We start from the raw sequence: 25,278 nt of genomic DNA, 5'->3' as shown, positions 1-25,278 counted from the left end.
CTTTCTTCAGCCATGGCATCACAAAAGCAATCTGGGGACAGGGGTTTTCATTTAAAAATGGAGAGTAAATTGTGGAGGAATCCAGAGTGTTTGTAATGAAAGCCATTTTGTTTTTATTAGCATTCGAGTCTCTGTGCTTGCTAATTTTTAGCCATTTTCTCTTCAGGAATGGCCCCCCAGATTCCAGTTTTCACACTGCTGCCTTTTGAATGGAGTCCTTTGTGACCTGTTGTGATTACATTGCATTTTCCTGTGTTCTTTCAAAACGTTCTGACTTTGCCTTAATTTTGGTTGGGGGAATGGTGGGAGGAGGGTGGCAGCAGGGGAATGAGGTCAGCAGTACTTTCGGAACAAATGTTGTCAAAGGAGATTTCTAAATTGTCAAAAATTACCTAGTAAGTAATATCAAGCTCAGTGTCTGTTAATAAAGTGAACATTTTTGACAGAAGATTGGGTCTCAAATGGGTGTCCTGAGGTCTCCACAAAAGAACATTTGCTAGTGGGTGCTCCAACATTTCTCTGACCTCTTCTGAACACTTCCAGAACAGTCATAAGTCAGACTAATTATAGCGATTTTAAGATACTGACATCAAAATATTGTGTGTTTGAGGTCAGGAAGCTGAGGGCTTAGGCCAGTTTGGAGAGAACAAGCTGAAAACAGTCTTGCTCGTGTACGGTTCTCTAAACCTTACTTCAGTGCAGGGCAAGAATTGTCAATGAAGAAATTTTGCCATGGCGCCAGGGGTGCCTATGTGGTGCATATGTTATAAATAGATGCTAACCTATTTAAAACGTGATGAATTATGAATTTATAGTGACCAAGAGTTTTTTAAATAGAGTAGTAATTGAGAAAGAAATTGTGCCTCATTCACATTTAATTTTGTTGCCTATTTTGTACATTTTCCTAGATGTTTCAAAAAGCCCCAAAGAAACATAAGTACAAAAGAACATAAGTACAGTCACTGCTTGTTATTTGTGGATCCCATATTGCTAATTCACCTTCTCACTAAAATTTATTTGTAAATACCAAATCACTACTCATTGCTTTTTCATAGTCATTTGCAGACACATGTAGATTGGTAAAAATGTTTGCGTCTCCCTACATGCATGTACTCAGCTGGGGTCAAACAAGGGGACTGTAGACAAGGGTCCTTTTTGCAGTCCATTTTGAGCCATGTTTCTTGCATTTTTATGCTGTTTGATTTTATTGTTTAAAATGGTCCACAAGCGTAATGTGGAGGTGCTACCCAGGGTTCTTAAGTGCAAGAAGGCTCTGATGTGTCTTACAGAGAAAATACCCATGGTAGATAAACATTGTTTAGGCATGAGCTATAGTGCTGTTGCCATGAATTCAATGTTAATGAATCAACAATACATATTAAATAAGTTGTCCTTAAACAGAAACACAGATAAAGCAAAGTTATGTATTGATCAGTCGTGTGATCGGAAGTTCACAGGAACTTAACTGTGCATTTCCCCTAGGGTCAATGATTCAGTATTCACTAATTCAGTGTTAGTGGTGACAATAGAATAAAACTCCTGCAAATAACAAGAATAAGACCTATTGTTTTGTAATTCTCATGAATTCATTCACATGGGAAAGCCTCAATGAACTACTAATAGGGACCAGCATTAAAAAATTAAACCTATTTAAAAAGTACTACAGCACATAACTTTATGCTATCTATTTTAGTCATTTGTTGCTAATAGTAATCATATTTATATCAGTTTTCCCCTATTTTACTGATAATTTCCCCTAGGAGCATTTGACAAATGTAGAAATTTCTTTAAGTGTACACACATATGTACACAGACACACACACACACACTCACACAAACAGAACCAGAAAACTAGCCTCTAGGGAATGTATGTGTATAAATATTAAAATAGCTGTTTTGTATAGTGCCAAAAATCCTATTTTCAGTTATCAAACTCTTGGTATTGTTGGAAAGAAGGGCATGCAGATAGGAAAGGGGAGACCTTGTGGCATGGAGGCCATCGGCACTCAAAAGCAGACCAAGGACCGATTGCCTCTTCTTAAGGTAGACATGTAACAGAGTTCCAGTGTACCTGGAATCCTACCACATTCTAATCTTGTCTGGCAGACTGGTGGAATGGAGAGCCTCAAGTCTCTTCAGAGAGTCTTGGAAGCCTGCTGAGATGTCAACAACAGACATCAGAGAAGTGATTATGAATATAGTACACTCCAAAACCAGGCCTATTGGTGCCTATGATTCTTGGGAGAGGAAGGCTTGGAGGTAAATCTAAGACAGTTATTTCCTTGTAGGCACAAGAGCCCTGCTTGAGGCTCAAGACAGTGAAAGATGAGGAAGGGAGGCTTCTTCCCTGCATCATCCAGCTGTAGCACCCAAAGGGAACTGGCCCATGAATGGAGTCTGGGCAGGAAGCTGTGGAGGAACAGAGTCAACGGAACAGAGTGGAGGCCTGGGGGAGTGAACTTTGCATGAGACACATACAAGGTTCCCTGCAGTCCTTTGCCAGGCACTCATGGGAGATTGAAATCACTATGAAATATGGGTTACCATGATGTGAGCCCATTTGCACTTACGGACCAAAAAGGCAAGGGGAAATATTCCTGACTTACATAAGTATGGAACCATCTTTACTTTCTGATATTAGATCTGTTTGTCTCACTTTCCATGTTTGTCTATTGTCTAATATGGTGATTCCTTGGCTGAACATTAGAACCACTCAGAAAGCCTTAGAAAAATGTCTGAATCTACCCCAAAGATTCTGATTGAGTTGATCAGGAGTGGATGCTGGTCATCTGTGTATATAAAAAGCTTCTCAGGTGATACACATGTTTGGCCAGAGTTGAAAAATACTGCCCTAGAACCTATTACTGAAAATTTTCACACTCCATAAACCCAATGTGCCCTATAGATAGGTTAGGCAGGAACCCTGCTATATGTCCACCTAAGAAAATGCCCTCCTGGGTGTGCCTTTGAGCAGGTCCACCTGCACAGCCTCCAAGTGTGTCTGCTTACTGCACTGTGAAGAATTCATCTGTGGATCCTCCAAGTCCTGATACTGTACTTTCTCCTGCCTTTGCTCTATCCATCCCTGGTGATAAGGCTGACACTGGAGAAGGAGGGAAGCTGTGGCTTCAGTGTGGCAGGAAGGAGAGGAAGCACAGAACAGGGCAGGGCCGGGGAAAGTAAAGGGTACTTGGGAAAGAATCGGGAGGAAGGCCATGCAAGGCTGTGTCTCACGTGCCCCCTCCTCTGTGTCCAAAGCAGGGAGGGAAGAGAGTGAGCTCAGAGCTACATTTGCCTAAGCGCAAGTCCTGAGGCACCATCATTTACTAGCTGCCTGATTTTGGGAAAAGTACTTAATCTCATACAACTGAAAAGTGGTGGAGCTCTGGGATCCAAAACAGGTCTGTCTGACTTCAACACCCAAACATTTTTCCCAGCTAATACAGCATCTCCCAATCCATACCCACACAATAGATCTTCGGTGATGAATACAGTAATTAATAATTTCCCAGATGATAGTTGAGCTTGTTTTTAAATTTCTATAGTCAAATAAGTTGGAAGAATGTTACAAGAAGATTAGTTAGAAAAAAAATGGTGTCATTTATTATCAGCTCGAAACATTCAGAAATGTCATTTGTAAGAAATAAGCTCATTATTAATAGAAGATTACTTTTCTTGTCTTTATGTGACTATTTTCTTAAATTAAAAATAAACTTTTTTTCTCATTACAAAAGCAATGCATGTTCATCTAATACAAATTGGAAAATAAAGATAAGCAAATAACACAAAATTAAACACACCCATAATCCCTCTACTTGAATATAACTGCTGTGAATACCCTCATATATATCCTTCTAGACTTTCTGTGCTTTTATATAGGTTTTTAAAAATCATAGTATACTCTCTCACTGTTCGAGGTCTGGTCAACAACATTCCATGTCAATACCTTTACTACGTCATTTTTATGTCTACTTATTAAGGTGAATAATTTTGTTTGATTTTAAGCCACATTTGTTTACTCAGATGTCAGAGGCCCACAGATAAGGAAACATCTGAAGAGCCCAGGTGTGGCTATGTGGAAAGGTTGAGTAATTCAAAACAAAGTACAAAACATAAAAACAATTCCAACCCGTTTGACAGTTGTACGTCTGTTTCCTACGGCCTCTACCCACAAGTCTACCGCTGACTTCAAAGAAAAGTCAGCATAGAGGAGGTCCGGAGGGTGAGGTGCAAAACGAGAATCAAACCACGATAAGAGATTAAAGGAAGGTTGATCAAAGACCCAGCATAAAAGTGTTAGCCCATGACTTGCCTTGGCCCATGTCCCCCAAATATTCATCAGAGCAGAGAGCTTTCTTTGAAGTGATTGGAAGCACCCATGCTCAGAATAGCTCTCTGGTCAAAGGGAAATTTAAAAAGTGGCCCCAGAAGGAGTTAGCAAAGTCCCTCTGCATATCCCTCACAAACTGTCTCCTTGGTTTGTTGTGCAGATGTAAGTAGTTTACTATACTGGGTATCAGGTGAGAAAATTTGAACCGGAGGAGGGGAAGGCTGATTCTTCTTCCTCCTGGGAGATGTGGGAAGTACAGTTGCATTCTCAGGACAGAAAATTTGCCCTCATCATCAGAGAACTGCAGCCACTGCCCATCTCTTTTATTCAGAGTGTTTATAAGGGCATGTGGTATTTCCAAATAGGCAGTAAGACTTGTGCATGACTCCATGTGCATTCTACTCGTTCATTGTTCACCACTCTCCTGAGTAGAGTTTATTTGTCTGTGGTGTTATGACAGAATCCATACATTTCCCCAGAGAAGGGGAGAAAATAGAAGTGCTCCCAAATGGCAGTAGCCTTTACAACATTCAGTTTAAATTTTTAAAAGTATTTTAAAAGAGAAGAGTTACATAAAATTTCTTAAAGTGTGTTCTTAGAACATCTGTAGTTAGCACTTCCTTCAGGCTCCGATTTTCTGTTTTTTCACTTTACATGATAATCCTCGTATTTAGGGTCTTTATTTTCACTTCCCCCATCATCTTATCTTTATGTCCTTCGAAATTCAAGGGAATTACTTTTTCTCCCTACCTTTTTTGGATGGGTTTCCTAATCTTTGCCTGAGGTTTTAAAGTTACAGTATTCACTGCCAGTCTTGGCAGGCACAGTGTTAAGCTCCATGAGAGAACTGGAAAATGCATTCCCCACTCTCACAGAGCCACAGCCCAGGTGAAGAGGGGATGAATTTGCGTGGAAAAAAAATGAGCATGAGGCAAGCTGATACAGGCTTTGTAAGGGCAGTCTTTCATGAAGAAGGAGGATTTGAACTAGCTTTGAAAATGCCTGAAATTTCAAAGTGTGAAATAATACAAAAGAATATCTATTAGTAGGGGTTGCTGCCGGATAACATGGTTAAAGTTACGGAACAAAAAGTTTTTTGTAAAGATGCAAGATGTCTCACAACAGAAACTGAATACATGCATTTAACTGGGAATGTGGCTCACGTGAGAAAGTAGCAAGAGAGAAACTTTGTTAGATATATTAGTGTTTGAATATGCTGTGGAAATGGGATTTCATTATGAATGCAAAAGGACTGTATTGAAAACATTGGAGTGAGAAATGACATGCTGAAATGTTTGGAGAACATTAATCTGCCTGTGGAGTGCAGGATGGACCAGGATGGGGAGAGGCCTGGAGCCACAGCTTAGGCTAAAGGGCACAAATACAGCCTGAGAGAAAGAGGGCCTGAAGTAGAGTGGAAACAGTGGGATTGGAAAGGACAGAATGGACTCTGAAGGCAGTGAACTGAGAACCGATCTGACCTTGGGAACGGGGAGGGAGTTGTGCAGGAGGAGAGGGTAGGAGGACTCATAGATGATTCAGGCACACGTAAACATAATTGCACCCCTATTACCTAGGTGCTAGGTGATGGGAATACAAAGAGACGAATGACATCAGCAAATGGTTAGGTAGACAGAGTAAGTATCCACAATACTTAAAGTGGCCTCATCTAAGCATTAAAGATTGAGTGAGGCAATGAGCTCTTGGGAGTTCAGAGAAAGAAATATTCCTTGAAGTCTGGAGTTGTGGAAGCATCAGGGAGGAGATGGTACGGGAGTTGAACTTTGAATGATGGGTAGAATTTGGAAAGAGTCAGGCGTGGGGGTGTCGGAGTTAAAGCTGTGGTGTGAGGAGGGCAGAAGCAAAGGCACAAGACTAGGAAAACACAAGGAGTGTTTGTGCACATTGAGCAGGCCCATCTGATTGGAACAGAGTTTGCATAAAAACACCAAGAGGGGAAAAGGTGAGGGTGGAGACATGAGGAGTCCAGTAAAGGTTTAGAGGCCAAGTTAAGGAGTTAGTAGTTCAACCTGGGAAACGTCAAGCCAGAGACATTTTTGAGCAAGGTCATGATCACTACAAAAGAGTTTTGGGAAGTTTAATCTGTGAAAGATGTGCAAAATATGTCAAGGTGACTTCTAGTCAAAAGCGAATGAAATGTAAACTAGGTTGACAGTGACCATAAGACGACAGTTATAGAAAAGAGGCAAAGGAATTGCCAATAAACCCCAGGGTAATGGAGAAATATAGAGTTTTACCCGAAGTTTCAAACCTGGGAGGCTGTATAACAATTGTGCTATATACCAAAGCATAAAAATCGAGAGAGAAATGGTCTGGAGGCAGCTCCAAGAGTGTAGTGTTAAAGAAATGGAGACAAGCAAACGTGCCCAAGAGATGGAGCATGCGGCTCAGCTGGTAAGCAGCTCTACCATACCAAGTTGAAAAAATCCACACAGAGCAGCAAGTGTTTGAAGTTTTTAATACATTAATTAATTCATAAAGTGAAGTATTTTCAAAAGCTCGTTTGAAAGCTTATATTCTCTTGATACAGATGAATTCTCAATTGCTCTTTTGTTTTCATTGCAAAACAGTTCAATTTGTATGAGACAGAAAGTGGGAAGGGTAGTAGCAGGGTTTTCTCTGTTCCAGGTGCAGACGTTATGGGCATTGGGCCATATTCTCCTGTTTGGTGGCAATAAATCATATTTCAGACATTGTTCTATCAACCGAAGCACCTAGCAGAGTCAGTGTCTTGCACATTTTAAATACTCAGTATTGGTTGATTTGCATTTTCATCATAGTCCAAAAGAGTGGACCTGAGAACAACTAATAAGCTTACAGCCAATTTTATAATGGCAGACTCTACATAAGCAAATGCAAATTGGATGTCAAATTTGAATTGCAAAAATTTTATAAGCAAGGTCCAAGAAGTAATAACTAGGCTTCAGATCCTTACTAAAACGATAAAAACCCATTAACAATCATCCATCCCTTGGAGTCTCAGAGACATTCAAAAGTCACAGCACCTTGAAGACCAGAGTTGGCAACTAAAGTTATAAAGAATGACATATTAACCCCAGGCCCAGGATGGCCAAGGCACAGTAGACCAATATTCTTTTTCCTTCTGAGATAAGAACTAGCAAGAAACTCAGATATTGGAGGGCCAGGAAGGGGGAAAGCTATCAGATGTAGGATGGGAGGACCCAGACAGCTCCAAAATAAAAAGAACCAACTATAGTGAAAGAAAAGAGGTTTATGCAGAGACAATGTTCATCATTCCACCTAAATTGACAGCTACATAAGAGAGAAAAAGAAACATCCGTCCAGTTGACGTGATCGAAAGAGGGAGCAACATACCTCTTTTTTTCCTTCCAAACTACTTAAGAAATACACCCTTCATTTTATCTAGTCCTTTCCCTGGTCTTTCAGCTGCTCGACTGATCCAGAACATGGATGCCACCGCCGAGCCCTGTACAGACTTTTTCAAATATGCCTGCGGAGGCTGGTTGAAACGCAACATCATTCCTGAGACCAGCTCCCGTTACAGTAACTTTGACATTTTAAGAGATGAACTAGAAGTCATTTTGAAAGGTTAGTGGAGATTGTGTCTGTTCATCAAGAATTTCTCTCTTAATATATCCATAGTTTAAAGGTACAACTGTTAGCCATTACAAGGAATATTGCAGAAGATTAAAGTTGGTGATCCCTCCAGGTTTGTGGACCACCACTGAATCACCCCGAGGGTGGTAGATGCCGAAATGGATATGTTGGCATCTCTTAGCATTCCTGCTTTCATTTGTAGGTATGCAAATGAAAACTCTGTCATCCTTAGAGATGGCAGTTGTATGCAGTTTGCAGAAGAAAAAAATCAGATTGCCACTAAAAATTACTTCTGTTGCCTCTGTACCCCAGCCCTATGTTAAAGTCGCTATTTTACTGAATTTTCCCTTTCCGGCATAAGTATATTATTCTAAGACACACCCTGGGAAGTTGAAAAAGCCTAAATGAGTCCCTGCTGTTCTCCAATCCCATCCTCTGTTCCATGCTCTTCTAGAAGTTACTTTGTAGAAAAACAATTTTCACTATTTTTTAAATGTCCAAACAAGTAGAACAATTCACTTAATTCATTTGGAGCATGAGCAGTACAATCACACAAAGATAATTATTTTCCAGCCATTAAAGGACTATCCAGATTACATTCCAAATTCCTCTGCATTATTTTTTGTTTTCTTTTTAACCTCACGTTCAAGAAAAGTAACTATTTTCTGTGGCAGAGCAGTACACATCACTGTACATAAAATAAGATAATCTAGTCAAAAAGACTTTCATCTAAGTTGGCTAATGAAACTAACTCCCAGTTCTGTGCTAGGAATGATCTACTAGGGGGTTGTTTTTTCCTATAAGGTTTTGGAATGGGAAAGGAGTGAACATACTTCCAGAAAAGAGACATTTTTTACTGAACCTAATTTGCAAATGTTAATTACAGCATCAAATGAGCAATTATGTTGATGTGTTTTATTAAATGCCCTATTTCAGATGTCCTTCAAGAACCCAAAACTGAAGATATAGTAGCAGTGCAGAAAGCAAAAACATTGTACAGGTCTTGTGTAAATGAATGTAAGTGCACTTCATTTGATTTCATTAGGAATGTGCATATATTGGTGCCAAAATATGCATAGATTTCATATTGAATTTATTTTCATTGTTTTCAAAAGCTGCTATTGACAGTAGAGGCGGAACACCTCTACTCAGACTGTTACCAGATATCTATGGGTGGCCAGTAGCAACAGAAAACTGGGAGCAAACATATGGTGAGGCAATTTTTTCTCTTTTAAAAAGTTAATTTCCCCATAAAATCTATGTTATTTTATAGTATGGTTAATGAACTAAAGTTTTTAATATTTCACCTTTCATTGCTTTAGGTCCTTCTTGGACAGCAGAGAAATCTATTGCACAACTGAATTCTAAATATGGGAAAAAAGTTCTTATTAATTTTTTTGTTGGCACTGATGATAAGAACTCTATGAACCATATAATTCATGTAAGTTTGTGTGTCAAACAGCCAAAGTTATCTTTAAATTATAATAAAACTTCCACACACATTGTTGTTATTGATATTTAGAAATAATGCACATTTTCATTTGAATTGCATAAATAAAGTGGTAATAAATGCATGCTTTGTCCCTAATACCTGGAGTCACAATTTTGAAAGTATTTTCTTAATATTGTGTTTTAGACATTCACCTCTCACTTCCTTTACCTCTGTTCTAGATATTCTTTGCTTCATAAAATAAATAATAGCAGAGGCAATTCAGAAAAAGCACCTAATTTCTTTGTATATTTAATGAAAGGAGTCTGCTTTGATTTACATAGTAATGCAGGTCTGGAAACCAAAAATTCCCAATTGTTTACAAAAAGAACATAAAAAGGGGATTTGGATATAATTTTGGTCCTCATTAAAGAATATTTATACTTTTTTCTCAATCAAGGTAAATAAAATGCCATTCTTTTTACATAGCTTTATTAGATTCTTTAAAATGTAAACCATTTATTTGAGTGTCACCTAAGACTAGGTTAATGAGTATGTTTGGAATGGACTAAAAATTTTATAGAGTTTTTATTTAGACTCCTATAAAAGAAATCATAACAAAAGTTTGCAGGTCACAGAATCATATCCATGTCACTATTGCATAAATCTTTATGGTCATTTTTATTAAAATCATGAAAGGGATTGAACCCAACTCTCTCCAAACTATCCCTTTTCATTGATGACTATGATCCTATATCTAGAAAACTCCAAAGACTCCACCAGGAAACTCCTGGAATTGATAAATAAATTCAGCAAAATCTCAGGTTACAAAATAGATGTACACAAATCAGTAGCATTTCTATATACCAATAACGGTCCAGCTGAGGGTCAAATCAAAGTCTCAATACCATTCATAATAGCCACAAAGAAAATATATTTACCTAGGAATATATTTACCCAAGAAGGTGGAAGATCTCTACAAGGAGAACTATGAAATACTGAGGAAAGAAATCACAGAGGACACAAATAAATGGAAAAACATATCTTGCTCATGGATCAGTAGAATCAACATTGTTAAAATGTCCATACTACCCAAAGTGATTTACCGATTCAATGTAATTCCCATCAAAATACCAATGTCATATTTTGCAGATCTAGAAAAATTAATTCTCTCCTACAGTGTACTCCTTTTCTCCCTTCCAAAATTCTTTCCTGGGGCCAAATGCCAGCATAATCACTTTGAAAATCAGGAGGTTGGGGAAGGATCAGGGCCCTTCCTTTGAAGATAACTTCTGGCTCTTTCTATACCAGTCCTTTTGGTTATGTTTCCTTTTTATTGGCATAGGCTCTTCATTGCTGCCAGGATTCTCACTTTAACCCATAATTACCCATAAATATTTAGTTTGTCCCCACACTTATGCTACCAGGCAGTGAATAAGAAACTACCTCACAAAGCTATGAGTATGTCCGGGTAGCCCTCACTTGGGTATCGAAGGTGGGCCAGACACACTCGAGCAGAACTGAGTTTCCTCTTTCACACACCTAGCTGCTGTCTGGCCATGCTGAAGTTCTGAGCAGAGCAGCTTTGGGGAGAAGAAGGAGTCGCCTTCACCATACCCCTGTGGTAAAGGATATTAAAAAATCTCTGGCAAGAGTTACACTAGCTAAAAAGTTCTGGAGTTACCACAGACATTTTCTACTCCCCTCCAAACATCCATCCAAATAAACATGAAGGATATGATCCACTCCCACCAATAAAATGGATCCCAACTAAGGGTGGGAGTGGAGAAGAATGCCCCCAATGTAGTGTAATAGAATCGCAGGAAGCTGGGAAGCCCTGCAATGTGTAATTCAGAAACTCCCCAGTCCTAGATACTGTCATGTTTTTGTTTACCTGCATCTTCTGCTCTGCATTAAAAATCCTTCCCAGTGTATTTTTTGTTCATTTTCTTCAGTTTTCCTCAAATATCTGCAGCAAAACACTCCAGATTATCTACTGCTGATCAATTTAACACTTACAAATAGTGTGGAAACCATTTCCTAATTATGTATTTACTCAGTGTCTGATTGTTACCCTAATAAATAGCAAGACTAGAATGCAGATAGGCATGCTTGTATTTTTTCTAACTGGTCTATATCAGTGGAATGATTTATTTTCTTTTATGTATTTTTTTTTTATAGTTTGACCAACCTCGACTTGGCCTCCCTTCCAGAGACTACTATGAATGCACTGGAATATATACAGAGGTAAAAAAAGAAAAAAAAAGAAAAGAAAAAAAGGAAAAAGAAAAGAAATAGCTAAAACCAAACCACAGAACCATCTGGTGTAAACCTTAGACTATAGGCAAATTTAAACTTAACCCTCTTATGTTATTCACTCAGGACAGACACTTAAAATCACACATAATAGTGAGCTACCTTTGATAGAAGGAACATTCTCAATAGAATGAATGAGGTATTTTAAAGGACAAGAAAACTTGAAATTTCTTATTTGTATCTTCATTCTTAGTATTTAAGTCATATGACCCATTTTGAAAAGTCAGTTTTAAATGTTTTAATCAACCTGTAAATTGGATCATTTTAAAAATGAACAGATTTATCATGGTCCAGGGTGGTGCCAGTGGGGACCAGGGAGTGGGCCAGTGAAATACATATCATTCTGTGCAGCATCCTTCCAGAATGTTCTGATTTGACTGTCACATGACTATGCAGGCAGGGGCATTGGGCTCAGATAAACCTTTGCAGCTATCTTCTGACTCTAATGATGGTCAGCTAGCCAGTGGGCATCTCACTGCACAGAGCTGCTGGACATTTGGATACTCTGGAATGCTTTCTTGTTGTCTCACAAACTTGCCTCCCTTGGGCTGATACTCATGTGCTCTTCTGACTGAAATAAGGAACAACCAGATATAAAACTAGTAATGTTATATATGATTAGATATTGGGGGAAGGTGCTGGTCCTACAAAGGTTTCCCTTGCAATTATTTTGTGCTTCAGAAGTCGGTCAGTTTTCCCTTCGATGATCCTCATGGGTCACAACGTGCTAGTGTGACTGCAGTTACTCCCCGGTTACAATTATTAGCTAAATATGTTTATGATTAACATTTCTTTTGCCTTATTATTAAGTTCAAATAACATGGAATGAATTCAGTATGTCTGTCTTAGTCCATTTTTGTTGCTATAAAGGAATACCTGAGGGTGGGTAATGGATAAAGAAAAGATGTTTATGTGGCTCATGGTTCTGCAGCTGTACAAGGAGCATGGTGCCAGCATCTGCTTCTGGTGAGCACCTTAGGCTGCTTCTACTCATTGGGGACAGTGAAGGGGAGCCGGCTATGCAGTGATCACATGACTAGAGAGGAAGTGGGGGGAGGTGCCACGTTATTTTTTTAACTACCAGCTCTCAGGAGAACTAACAGAGAGAGAACTCACTCATTACCACAGGGAGAGTGCCAAGCCATTCATGAGGAACCACCCCCATGACCCAAATGCCTCCCATTAGGCCCCGCCTCCAACATTGGTGATCCAATTTCAACTTGAGGTTTGGAGGGTTAGATATTCAAACCGTAGCAGTATCTTTTTGAGTGGCTATACAACACTGAAATGAAGAAAAAGATATATTATCAAAGACTACACTTAATAGCACAGATAATCAAATGCATGTGGTATATTCGAGTTCAGTACAATCTAGTTACTGTGTAGGGTATAGCTATTGGCTTTAAGAGCTGTCCAGCTGCTTCCTGTTGCAGATTTGAAAGTGATTGAGAAATTTTGACTCATTATATTACATTTTCATCATCACGAACTGGGTTGCTTTTCATATTTAGGACTGCATTCTTATATCAAATTTTTCCAATCCTAAGATACATATTTTTCCACATTTCTGATATCAGAGTTTATCTGGTAGTCAGTGTATGCATTTAAAGTGGTAAAGTTTTTTTAAAAAAATCATTATTAAGATGATGATATATTTATGCATTTTATATTCAGTACAATCCCACTATCTAGGACAGGTCGCAAACTGGCAGTCTTTGACTTGAATTTGATATAAAAGCATTTTTGTGTAATCTGCAGTGGTTTTTTTTTGAATTTTGAATTAGTTGCCAATATTTTATAAAAGTGGAAGATTTCCCTTGAGAATCCAGATTTCTTAATAAATTAGTAGGATTTGAAACCTAGGCTTCTATTCCTACATAGTAGCAATTGGCCAGAGTTGTGTTGTGGTTGCTCCCTTTCTATAGCACATTTGTTCTCCAGGTTTGAACCAATCCTCGTCTAAATGATTCATTGATTTATATTAACCTCTTAGTAGGCACTTGAGTTTGCGTATTAGTCGAGTCTTGGCTAAGCTGCAGCACTAAAGACACCCAAAAATATAGTAGCTCGAATAAGAGAGAACTTTATTTCCATCTGCCATTCCAGAAGTAGGTAGGCAGTCCAGGCAAGGTAGGAAGCTCTGCTCATGGCAATGCCTGGCAGCCCAGCTTTCTTTCATTTTGTTGCTCTAACGTCAACCTCCTCTGTCATTTACGTTGGTCGATTTAGTCAAAGTTGGTTTACCGGTGCCCTGTTCATATGTCAGGCCACAGGAAAAAGAAAGAAGGAAAGTCATTTCCTCCTATGTAAGGGATGCAGAAGTTGTACACATTCCACTGCTAGAACATTGTCCTGTGGCCACAGCTGAATACAAAGGAGGCTGGGAAATGTAATCTCAAACAGAGTGGCTGTGTATGTGCCTATCAAAGCCCCGGTGGCAGAGAGGAAGGTTCTATCACTAAGAAAGAAGAGGAGCGTGTATGCCAAAGACATTGAGCAGTCTCTGCTACAGTTTACATCACTGATCTAGGAAATACTGTATTTGTAGTCAAATAACACAGTGGCAATCAAATCTAGAAACAGAAATATATTATGTTTATAGAGTATGTTTATAGATTATGTTTATAGAAATATATTATGTTTATGGGTGAGAAATCTGAGGCTCAGAACTTTGCCCTGGGATACTAGGCACAACAGTAGTAGAGCCAGCAGTAGGACTTTTGTCCCTGTCTCTTGCTCCCTCCATTATATCATTCCAGCTTCTTACTAGTAGAGTTCTTTAAGTGAGTAAATAATAGAGAAAACTCACTGGCACTGGTACTTACAGCCTAGAAGTTATTCTTAGCTCAAATCGGAGTCCTCTCATGATCTGGATCAGACTAGCAAACACACAGCGTGCGTTCTGCCTTGGCCCCTCCCAGAACTATGGTCATTTGGTCACAGCACTCCTTCCTGCTAACCTCAGGAGAGAATTTGAGAATCCTTCTCAAGTCAGTGCTCCAAGCTCCAAGCAACCTCCTTCCAGAGGAAGGGAGTTGGCACGTGAGAGAAAATCTAATTGTCACCCCAGAAATGGGTAATTATATGAATATTCCTCTCTTTTTAAATCCATTATTGGGGGGTAGTGTGTGTAGTTACAGAAAAAAATCCAGTTTTCTCCTCATTTCCTCAATGATGTTTGCTACTCTCTCCCAATCACTACCACCTGCAATCCCTCTCTCAGTGTCCTTTGCATCCCCAACCAGCTATTAAATAAAAGTTAATTCCAGTTTTTCCACTACCTTTCCAGATCTAAAAGAAGTCAACCTCCTTATGTATGTTTTTCTTAGTGTTTTATTGCTTCATGAAAAAAAATAACAAAATAACATCCAGTAGAGAAGTTATAAACCTGGGAGAAATCTTAATATCATTGTATCAGTGTATCATGGGCCTTCATTGATTTTTCTCACTTTATAGGTTTTTATATATGTTGTTCCCTTTGCCTGGAACTTGCCCTCCAACACACACCCTCTTTCTTTTCTCCTCACCATTTAAATCTAAGCTTATATATCACTTTCTCATGAAAGCTTTTTCTGGAACTTTAGACTAGCTGAAGATACTGACATTATAGTTTTTCTAGCACCTGAGTTTCTATATACTTTTTAATTTAATGTCATTTTTTTCTAAAAAAAAAAAACCTGTAAACCAAATGGAAGCAATGCTGTGTCTCATTGTCCTTCGCTCTTTTCCTGGTGCCTAGTTCAGTTTCTGGCCCTTAGCAATGATCAAATAAATATTGCTGAATCAGTGGATGAATGGTTGAGGGGGAAGATGGCAAGGAAGAGAGTAAAAAAAGGAAGACAGAAGAACCCGATCTCTTGGAGGTCCTTCTTGTTTCCTCACCTTGATTCTCAGGAAGGTATGAGCTCTAGGGCATCAACAGCTAATAGCATACATTTCCTGAGCGCCTTACAAGCATCTTACAAACCATGTATTCCTCTTCCTCTTTTCAATCCCCAATTATTTCTTTGCTATACTTGATTTGTCTGAAGGTATATTCATACATTCAGTGCATCCCATACTTTCGCATTCCACATTTATTAAAAATAAGCAAGAGAAGTTTTGAGGATTGGCATGGGGTCATCAACATTTTTGCCCAAAAAGATGTTCTGTCTTTGACCAGAGATGCTTGGCTTCTCTGCCTGTCCTTTAGCCAGTGATTTTTAAACTTTAGTGTGGAGTCTAAGTTCTGCAGCTATTTATCAGGGGTTGCAGATCAGGGAGGATCACACCCCCTCCTTCAGTCAAAAGAACTCTCATCATGGATCTCCTGGATCAAATTATTAACTAAGCCCATTTCCCCGAGTGCTCTTTGGTCGCTCCTTCAGGGGTAGCCAGCTCATCCAGGGGAATCATCTTCCATAGTCCTACAACCACCCTTCTTATGAACTGTGAAAATAGGCCCAACAATTATTAGGAGAGGCCATTTCACTTTGCAGAAGCCCTTTTTTGCTTTTGATACTGTTGGAATTGAATTTTTGTGTTGTAGTATTTGTATGGCATTCAAAATAGTGAAATGCCTGTGTCATTAAGCCACTAAATAATAATGAAAATAGATAATGCATTTTTAAAGAACTATATCTCACTCTCTTGATTAAAGACAAAACTCATTTTTTTCTCTTGTTAAAAGGCCTTTCTGCCTTTCAAATTTATTATGTGCTTTTGTTCTCATAGTTTTAAGTGTTACATTCTGAGAAATGCATACTGCATTTCTCTCGTTATCATTCTAAACTTCCTTTTCAACTTCTGTACTTTTCTTCAGTTAAAGGGGGAATATACCCTAAGGCAGCCAAAACTGGAAGATATATGTTCTTTTATTTTTTACATGACAGAATTATATGTTTTCTTCAATAATCAAGGTTACTCATACACAAACTTTAAGAGCTAAATGGCTCTTTAAGGGATAATTTAGTTCACCGTCTAAGTAAAATGACTGACTTAGAGTCACAGAAGATTCATATGTCAGTCAGGAACAGTAATTGTAAGCAATAGAGACCTACTATCATTAAGTTGCATTTTTAAAAAATATTTTTTGTTTGCTTGTTTGGCTCACCTAACTGAAAATTTCTAGGAATGAATCAGGCGTGGTTGGTGCCAGGAGTTTGACAAAGTCATTTTATCTCTTCTTTCCCCACTCTCAAGGTTCTGCTTTCTTCTGTGTTGGCTTCCTTCTCCAGCAGGCTGTCTCCACTGTGGTATCCAGCATGATCCTTGGCAACTTCACAACCCAGAAAAAAGAAATTCCACCTCTTCCAGTGTGTTGAGAAGGGTTCTGATTGGCCCTGCTTGAGCCACCTGCTTCTCTCTTGACCAATCACTGTGTTCAGGGAACTGGGTTCTCTGATCAGCTACTTGGTAGGGCCTACCCATCTAGTTCCATGAAGAAGAAACAGAAGAGAGAGTTTTATTATGGGAAGAGGAAAAGAAGCAGCTACCCACCCTACCATGATTCAGTGTCCTGGTTCCCCATATAGCTTTGCTTCTAGATGGTACTATTTCTAGAAAAGACCTGGAGAGCAAATCTCATTTAAAAGTATTAATTAAGCCAACTCCTGTACATGACATGAGCTGCCAAACAAAAATAGATAAACACTATCTTTTTTGGGAAGTTTATAATCTAAAACTGATAATTCAGTGTTATGCAGGCCAAATATGAGTCTGAAGGCCATATAGACATTGTGTTAATACTGAAAAAATACATATGTTTAAATATTGGAATGTTTTACTAGTTTGGATTTATCTGTGTGACATCTTGTTGTATAAACTTACCTTCTCAGGAGTTTTAAATAGAACTTCCCAAATGTCATGGCAGAAGGCTACCACTTTTTCTGGCCCCAGTGACATACAAACTTCAGTTACAATGAGATTTATTGAGAATTGCTTGAGTGTCTTTGAATCCTAATTTTGGTTCTCAAAATATGAAATAAACCATGCTGACTTCTGGAAGGATACATATGCCTTTGACATGATCTTCACTCTTTGACAGAAGAAAGGAAAAAGAATATTGCTTGTTTCAGGAGTGCAATGTCAAAATATTTTTTCACTGTGATCTTTTAAATATATTACACCTTCCTCTTTTTTAAAGATATCATAAAGCATTTTGCATACTATCATCATATGGAGACCACCATATTCCTATAATGAAAACAGTAGGCTGAGTATCTTAGCCTCAGGGTACAGATGGAGTGTAGGGTCCTTGCTAAGGGAGCTATACTGAGTGGGTAATAAAGCCAAGAACAAATCTTGCCCTTTGACTTTTAGTGATTCTATTTAATGTTCTGTTTTCCAAAGGAAAAACTGCTCAGCCAATATATGCTAGGGTGATACATGGTAGAGTTAATCTCACTGTATAACATAGCTTTGACTTGATAAGACAGATCCTGCCAGGGAAACTGCTGACCTCATTTTGTCCTTTCTGGGTATCAGGTGACCAATAATCAGAAGGTTTCACACAGTCTGTGTATCTGTATTTAACAAAACATGAAGGAGCTTTTAAACTTGGGACTTAGAGAATATGACAAGAGAATTATTTGATCAGCTGAACCTAGTTTGTAAAAGAACTATATGCAGCTTCCCAAACATATGCAGTAAACCTTCGAAATTATACCACAGGTTGTTGTACACATCTCTAGGTTCTCTTTAATAACCTGAGGAAAGCCTCAACCAGTCCCCATGCTGCTCCAAGGTGGATCCTCTTTGGGGCCTGTGTTCCTTCTGCCCTGCTTGGGTTGGGGGCTGTTTCTCACTTCCAGAACCCAGGAATGGTTATGACTGTATGTTTGCAGTCACTTGGAGGGGAGTGAGTCTCTCTGTGCTGGCAGCTGCACACTCTCTGACATGCTGCTGAAACTGGGAGAAGTTTCCAAGCCTTTTCAGTAGGAAACATAGTTTCCTACTTAGTATCTCTGTGCCCTTCCCAGTAAACTTCTTGTGTAACACTTTTAAATATCCCCCGACATCAGTGGCCAAGAATAGCACAATTCCATGACTTCTCAGTCACTTCATATTCCACGTGATGAGAGTTTTCTTCCTAGGAAGGGGAAGACAGAAAATTGGTAAGAGCTGGCAGTTTCAAACATAATCTTTTGGGTAGTTGGTCCACTAAGGTACCCAGATATCAGCCAATCTGACTGGAGAGCTTTCTGTTCCTCCCTGGTCTTTCTGTCAGTCAGTACGAATGATATTAAAGTTTGAAAGACAGTAGTCGAGTGGCATTGCTCTCTTCTTTGGCAAATCTGACAAACATCGGCTTTTTTCCAGGCAGGAGAAATCCCACTTCCAAGGGGCCAATTTATAAATATCATTGTCTGGTCCTGCAAAATGAAGATACTTTTAATTAGAATAACAATCTGTGGTGTTGGGCATTAGTAAATATCATCTCATTCTGCTGTCCCTGCTTGTTAGGGACCAGGCTGCAGAGCTCCACCACATCTCCCCCAACACACACACCTCCCTGGCCCGTGGAAAAATTGTCTTCCACGAAACTTAAGAAAGGATGGTGCAGGGGGTGCACAGCGGGAGGTGAGCAAGCAAAGCTTTATCTGTATTTACAGCCGCTCCCCATCGCTCACATCACTGCATGAGATCCACCTCTCTTCCTCCTCACCTGTCCATGGAAAAATTGTCTTCTATGAAATGGTCCCTAGTGCCAAAAAGGTTGGGGATCGCTGATTCATGTGTGATTTAAAAACCCACAAAATTTCTATTATATGAATTTTACTCAACCACTTAATACTGATTATCACCTTTGAAACTATTGTAAGTGCTGGGATTTATACTTTTTTTTTTTTAAAGAAAGGACTACATAGATATTTTGGTGGATTCTTCTTCAAATAAAGGATTATTTTGATACACTATCTCAAAGGTACAAAGAAGCTTGCTTAATGACTGTCAAAAATGATACCTGACTCTGGCCTCTGTCCTAAAAACTATTTGCTCTCAGTCACACACACACAAAATCAAATTTTCATGTGAAAAATATCCTGGCCAATCTATGATTTAAATACTAAAATATATATTTGGTTACTTTCTCCCCGAATCATGACAATTATAATCATTCAACATTTTACACATCTAGAAGTATGTTAAGAAAGAAAATTGAAGCCTTAAGGATAATCACATCTTGTAAAAATGATTTAACAGCAGCAATCAGCTTAGGTTCTGACAACTATTAGATAAATTTGGAAGCCAGGAAAAATAATCAAGACACTAAGACACATGTTTTAATCAGTCACATTGGAGTAGTTACTATAATAGACCTCATTAAAAGAAATATTGTATTCCATGTAACTATATTAAATATTCAAGCATCCCAGAAGCTAGTAATACCGTATGTTTCCAGTTTCCTGAGAAACTTCTTCAGTTCAGTAGGCTAGAAGCATCCTTCTAAGTTCTTGTGTTTGCCTTGTGTTAAAGTTTCATAGTCTTTAAATACATCTGTAAGGATAAAGATACTGGAGTAGGACCAGTTTGCAGAGTCAATAAAGTGCACAAGAGGATTCCTGTTGTTGTTTTCTCACCTCATTAACAAAAATTATCCCACATATAAAGAAAAATCTCAGTAGATTGATACTAAAAAATTCAAATTACCATCTCCTTCATAGTCAGTAGTGTTAATAATTCCCTGCTGAATGCAGATGGATTTATATTCTTTGAAATGCAGTTAATTCAAAACACTGCATACTTTTTGGAATAGTTGGTCCCATGAGGTATGAACTCAGACATATTTGTTTGCTTCAAAGTGAAACAAATATTATGATTACCTTTTAATAGGAAAAGAATGAAGTTGACAAGAATATATGTAAAATCATCTGTTCATTCCTCTTACCTTAGCAATTAGATTTTTAATGCAGATTTACAGCCCCAAAATTATTTGTTCTCTTGAGACCAAACCCATGGATAGAGATGCCAGCTAGATAGCCCCAGCACTGCAGAGTAGCCATGAAAAGAGAAAGCCCCTCTCTCCAGGGAAATGTTTACTTAGCATTTAGTAAAGGCCATGGAATGCCAGTATGTAAACCTCTGGACTTTCAAATTGATAATAACTTGGTACATTTTGCTTAGGTTCTTGCTCAATAAAACATTTTCATTTCCCTAATTATTAATAGTTTTAGCTGTGATTAAGGAGTCAGTATAAATTCGGATGTGCCTTTGCATTCGCAGTGAATATAAGGCTGTCACTTTCACTTATAATTGATTAGTAGGGAAATGAAATGTTGTGAAACTGTGAAAATGTTAAGCAATTTATAGCTTTTCTTTGTATTTACCCTGTAAACAAGCTTAGAAGCATAGAAGACCTCCTGTTCCTTCATCATAATTGCCTGCTTTACCAGTAGTGAAGCTGGTGCCGGAAACTTGAATCTGGGGTAAATTCTAAATGATGTGAGATCATAATTTATTTTAATCGCTGAAGATAATAATGGCTAATAAATAGTAAGAGGTTGAGATCTAAGTTTTGTTAAGATTAGTGGGATTCAACTTCCTGGTGTTCTCTGTAAACTTAAATAAGGCATTTCTATACTCTGTGAAAGACTGGTAATATAACTAGCTTATAGCTTACTTTTTCAAATTAAAATATATGTGAAGATAAAATATAATGAATTTTGGTTTTTAGAAGAAAGCTGATATCTAAATCTATGGCATCTTATCATAAAATTTCACAGTAATAGTAGCTGGTTACAGAATTAACTAAAACCCACAACTGTGTGTTGGAGGAGCTCCTAAGAACACGGCAGCCTCATAAAAAAAAAATATACTGTTTGGCCTAAGGAGACAGCTATAAAGATGTCCTGATTATATTATATGACTTTGTGGCCATCTCTTTATCAATACTGGAAAAAATAATTATGACATATATGAGCACAGAAAATCCAGAAAAAGATTTAGTAAGGAAATTTATTATTATTTAAGAAAAATAGTGTGTTATTACTTACCAAGTGTTTTGAATTCTTATTAAAGCAAAATAACTTGATTAAAAATTGAAAATTGCAAAATCTCCATAACCAAATGGTTGCAAATTACTTAGTACTTTCAAAGTGATACTTTATTGCTCTGCTTTAAGCTCTAATTCAAAGAAACATTGACCATCTAAGAGTCTGTACAGGTCATTACTTTAAGTATTAGGAAAGGATTTCTACTTCACTGTGCTTTATCTATTACCAAAAATTAATGCTGAATTGAGAATAAATTTTTAAGCTGAAGTATCACGATGAATGTTTAGAAGATTCTCCAACAATTTACTGCTATTTATTTCTTGCAGGCTTGTACAGCATATGTGGATTTCATGGTTGCTGTGGCCAAATTGATTCGTCAGGAAGAAAGATTGCCAATCAATGAAAGCCAGATAATGTTGGAAATGAATAAAGTTATGGAATTGGAAAAAGAAATTGCCAATGTAAAACACATTTTTTCGATACACTGAATAATGTCAACCACGTTTTTTTCTTTCCTCTCTGTATCATGTTTTAAGGGTAAAAGGTGAAACTCTTTAACCAACTGATAAAAATGCATAGCTCAGTAATAGTTCATTGACTTCAAGAGGATCTTTGAAACTATAGAATTTTGTAGTAAACTGGGTCTCCTGACCTCCAAGAGACACCCTAAATTTGACAAATATTGAACTGGAAACACTGAATTGCTTATTTTAAGTGGATTACATCAGAATTCTACCATCTACAGTCAGACTGTTGTTAGACGTCCTTGGGACTCAGGACACACGCAAAGCTGTTTTGTTACATACAATTTTACTTTATTCTAAAGTTTAAGGTGATCACAGAGATTGTCTCTGTCCCTTTGTTAAGAAGTATTAAACCCCTGAACATGGTCACATGTGACTACTGAGTTCAGACTGTCAGGCTGCTGAGCTAAAGGAATGTAAGACAAGAAGAAATTAGCAGCAAAGTCCAACAGGTGTACTCCTGAATTTCCTCTGGTTCTAGATGAACCCTTGGAGTCTGAGTTGGCACTTTCTTCTCTGATGCTCCTTTGACTGAGCCCTACAGTCTCAAGTGAGTGAACTCTGAGTTCTGAGTGGCATCTGGGTTATTGATTGAACCCGGGGTCAGATTTGCTCTCTGTGTCATTGCAAACAACAATCTGCACCCCTAGCTCCCTGTATTCTTGCCCCTGCCATCTGGCTTCATCAGAATCTTGAAGAGTAAAGATTTTGGAGGGCAGTTTTATCTTTCCTGGGGCTACATGAAAACCAGAAATCTCCAGTCAGAACCAGAATGTGCTTGGAGCTGCCACTGGATGAATGGCAGTGATGGGTTGCATGTGGTTCTATGTTAAAAACAGAATTGTTAGAGAAGAACAACCCTGCCCTGAGTTTTTACCACTTATACCTTCCGAGACCATGTTTTCTTTTCTTTTCTTTTTTCTTTTCTTTTTTTTTTTTTTGAGACAGTCTCCCTCCGTTGCTCGGGCTAGAGTGCCGTGGCATCAGCCTAGCTCACAGCAACCTCAAACTCCTGGGCTCCAGTGATCCTACTGCCTCAGCCTCCTGAGTAGCTGGGACTACAGGCACACACCACGACACCCAGCTAATTTTTCTGTTTTTAGTAGAGACGGGGTCTCACTCTTGCTCAGACTGGTCTTGAACTCCTGAGCTCAAGGAATCCTCCCACCTCAGCCTCCTAGAGTGCTAGGATTACAGGCGTGAGCCACTGTGCCCAGCCCCATGTTTTCCTTTGAGCAGCCTCTGCTGTGTAGCAGTTCAATCTTACTCAGAATTATGTGTCTATATTTTCACTCTTATCTTGGGCTCTGAGATTAGCATGGGGTCTTAGTCATCTTTGAATTACATTATGTATCTCTTAACAATATCCAGCATAGTATTCCATGCAGGAGATGTTCAATTAATAATTGTTGTCAATAAAAGAATAAATAAGTGACCTAAAGGGGAAATTGGAGCCATTGTCACTGAGAAATAATTCTCATTTTAAACCTTTATCTTTTGTCTCTTCTCACTTAAAATTGCTTTTACTCATTTCAACCAGTAGTTGGGGAGTCACAATCGCAATTCTCTCTTTTCCTTTTTTTAATTCAGTAAGGAAGAAAAATTGGATGTTGTTGTGTGTAGAGCACTAAACTGTCCAGATAGGGTGGCAGGACAGTCACAAAAGTAGATGGTGTTGCCGTTCTCTTCAGATAACTTGCAACCTAACTGTGCCACGTACTAGGAATTTTCTGTGTTACTTGCCATAAATTCTTGTAAAAACTGTTGCAGTTTGTTTTCCTCTGGGTGAATTTTAAGTAGGACACTGAATGACAGTGGTGGGGGTGGGAGATAGAGTATTTGAGAGATAAATTGGAAATGTCTATATCCAAGAAAGTTATAATGAAACAGCTACAGATACAACTGAGCTGGCCATGAGCCATAGCCTACAAATATTGTTATGTGGCTTGTCAGTTGTCAAAATATAGAAAGATTCTTGAATTTTAAAGTTAGCACTGCAGCCAAATCTCAATAATTGTTACTGTTTTAAATTTCATTTTTTAATATGACAAAATAAATTATAAAACAAGTAAATCAAATTATCTTGTACCTATTTTACATATTTTCTCTCATACATAGTTTTATTTTTCTAAAGAATTCTTAGTTCTAAAATAATGATCAAAAATTAAATCCATAGGCTACAACTAAAGCTGAAGATCGAAATGATCCAATGCTTCTTTATAACAAAATGACATTGGCCCAGATCCAAAATAACTTTTCACTAGAGATCAAAGGGAAGGTAAGTGGCAAATTTTATGTACCCTCTTATTGTGCCATTTTCTAAAATTATATCATTGAAATACCATTTTTAAAATTCATTGATTTCTTATTTGTTAAAATAAATTGAACTTCAAAATGAATTTAGTTGACACCAGCCATATAACTTCATGAAAAAAAAAACTACTTGAAATCATTATATATATGTATATTAAGTTGGAGTAAATTTCAAAGGTAAAACTTTTAAAGCAGATAGCTGTACAGTAATATTAGAAAATATCATAGAAAAGGATTAGGAAAACATTAAAACTAAAAATCTTTCTGAGAGCCCATTATATAGTCATCAAACTTGGACAAACAATAAAAGCACTAGATTTCTTTAACTCCTAAAAAGGATCATTTGCTCCTAGAATTTTCCATAGTCTCATCAAAGCCATCTACAGAGGTGTTCAGAATAATAATAGAGAACTAGAACACAGAAATGAGTAGAAAATCTCTCTCATAGAGATTCTATTTGTAAACGCCCATTGTCTTCTTTTTGCTTAGCTAATATCCAGTAATTTCTTTTGGGGGCTATGCATTTATTCTCTTGTATTAGTTGATGTACATAGTCAAGAAATGAAGCAACATCCATGGGAAAATCTACAAACTACCACAGTCAGTGATGAAATTCTCTTTGGCAGTAATTCTAGTAAACAGGGACTTTTTAAAAGGCATAACTTATTGAGTTAGAGATTTCTTTTTTTGTTTTGTTTTGTTTCAGCATATCATGGGGATACAGATGTTTAGGTTATGTGTGTTGCCCTTGCCCCCCCACCAAGTCCGAGTTTCAAATATGTCCATCCTTTGGGT

At 38.0% G+C, this 25,278-nt stretch overlaps 1 protein-coding gene across 1 annotated transcript in view; it reads left to right on the top strand.

Moving 5' to 3' along the window:
- MME (membrane metallo-endopeptidase) overlaps nt 1-25,278 on the top strand; it is an 89,899-nt gene that overhangs the window by 20,507 nt on the left and 44,114 nt on the right. Inside the window, exons 4-10 of the mRNA XM_012642865.1 lie at nt 7,760-7,921; nt 8,867-8,947; nt 9,046-9,141; nt 9,253-9,371; nt 11,541-11,606; nt 21,973-22,107; nt 24,347-24,448. Of these exons, the coding sequence (XP_012498319.1) occupies nt 7,760-7,921; nt 8,867-8,947; nt 9,046-9,141; nt 9,253-9,371; nt 11,541-11,606; nt 21,973-22,107; nt 24,347-24,448 (761 nt within the window). The remainder of the gene's footprint in view (nt 1-7,759; nt 7,922-8,866; nt 8,948-9,045; nt 9,142-9,252; nt 9,372-11,540; nt 11,607-21,972; nt 22,108-24,346; nt 24,449-25,278) is intronic.

Source organism: Propithecus coquereli, unplaced genomic scaffold (genome assembly GCF_000956105.1).
Source record: "Propithecus coquereli isolate 6110/MARCELLA unplaced genomic scaffold, Pcoq_1.0 Scaffold19, whole genome shotgun sequence".
Classification (NCBI taxonomy): domain Eukaryota; kingdom Metazoa; phylum Chordata; class Mammalia; order Primates; family Indriidae; genus Propithecus; species Propithecus coquereli.
This window is presented reverse-complemented; position numbering and strand designations above follow the sequence as displayed.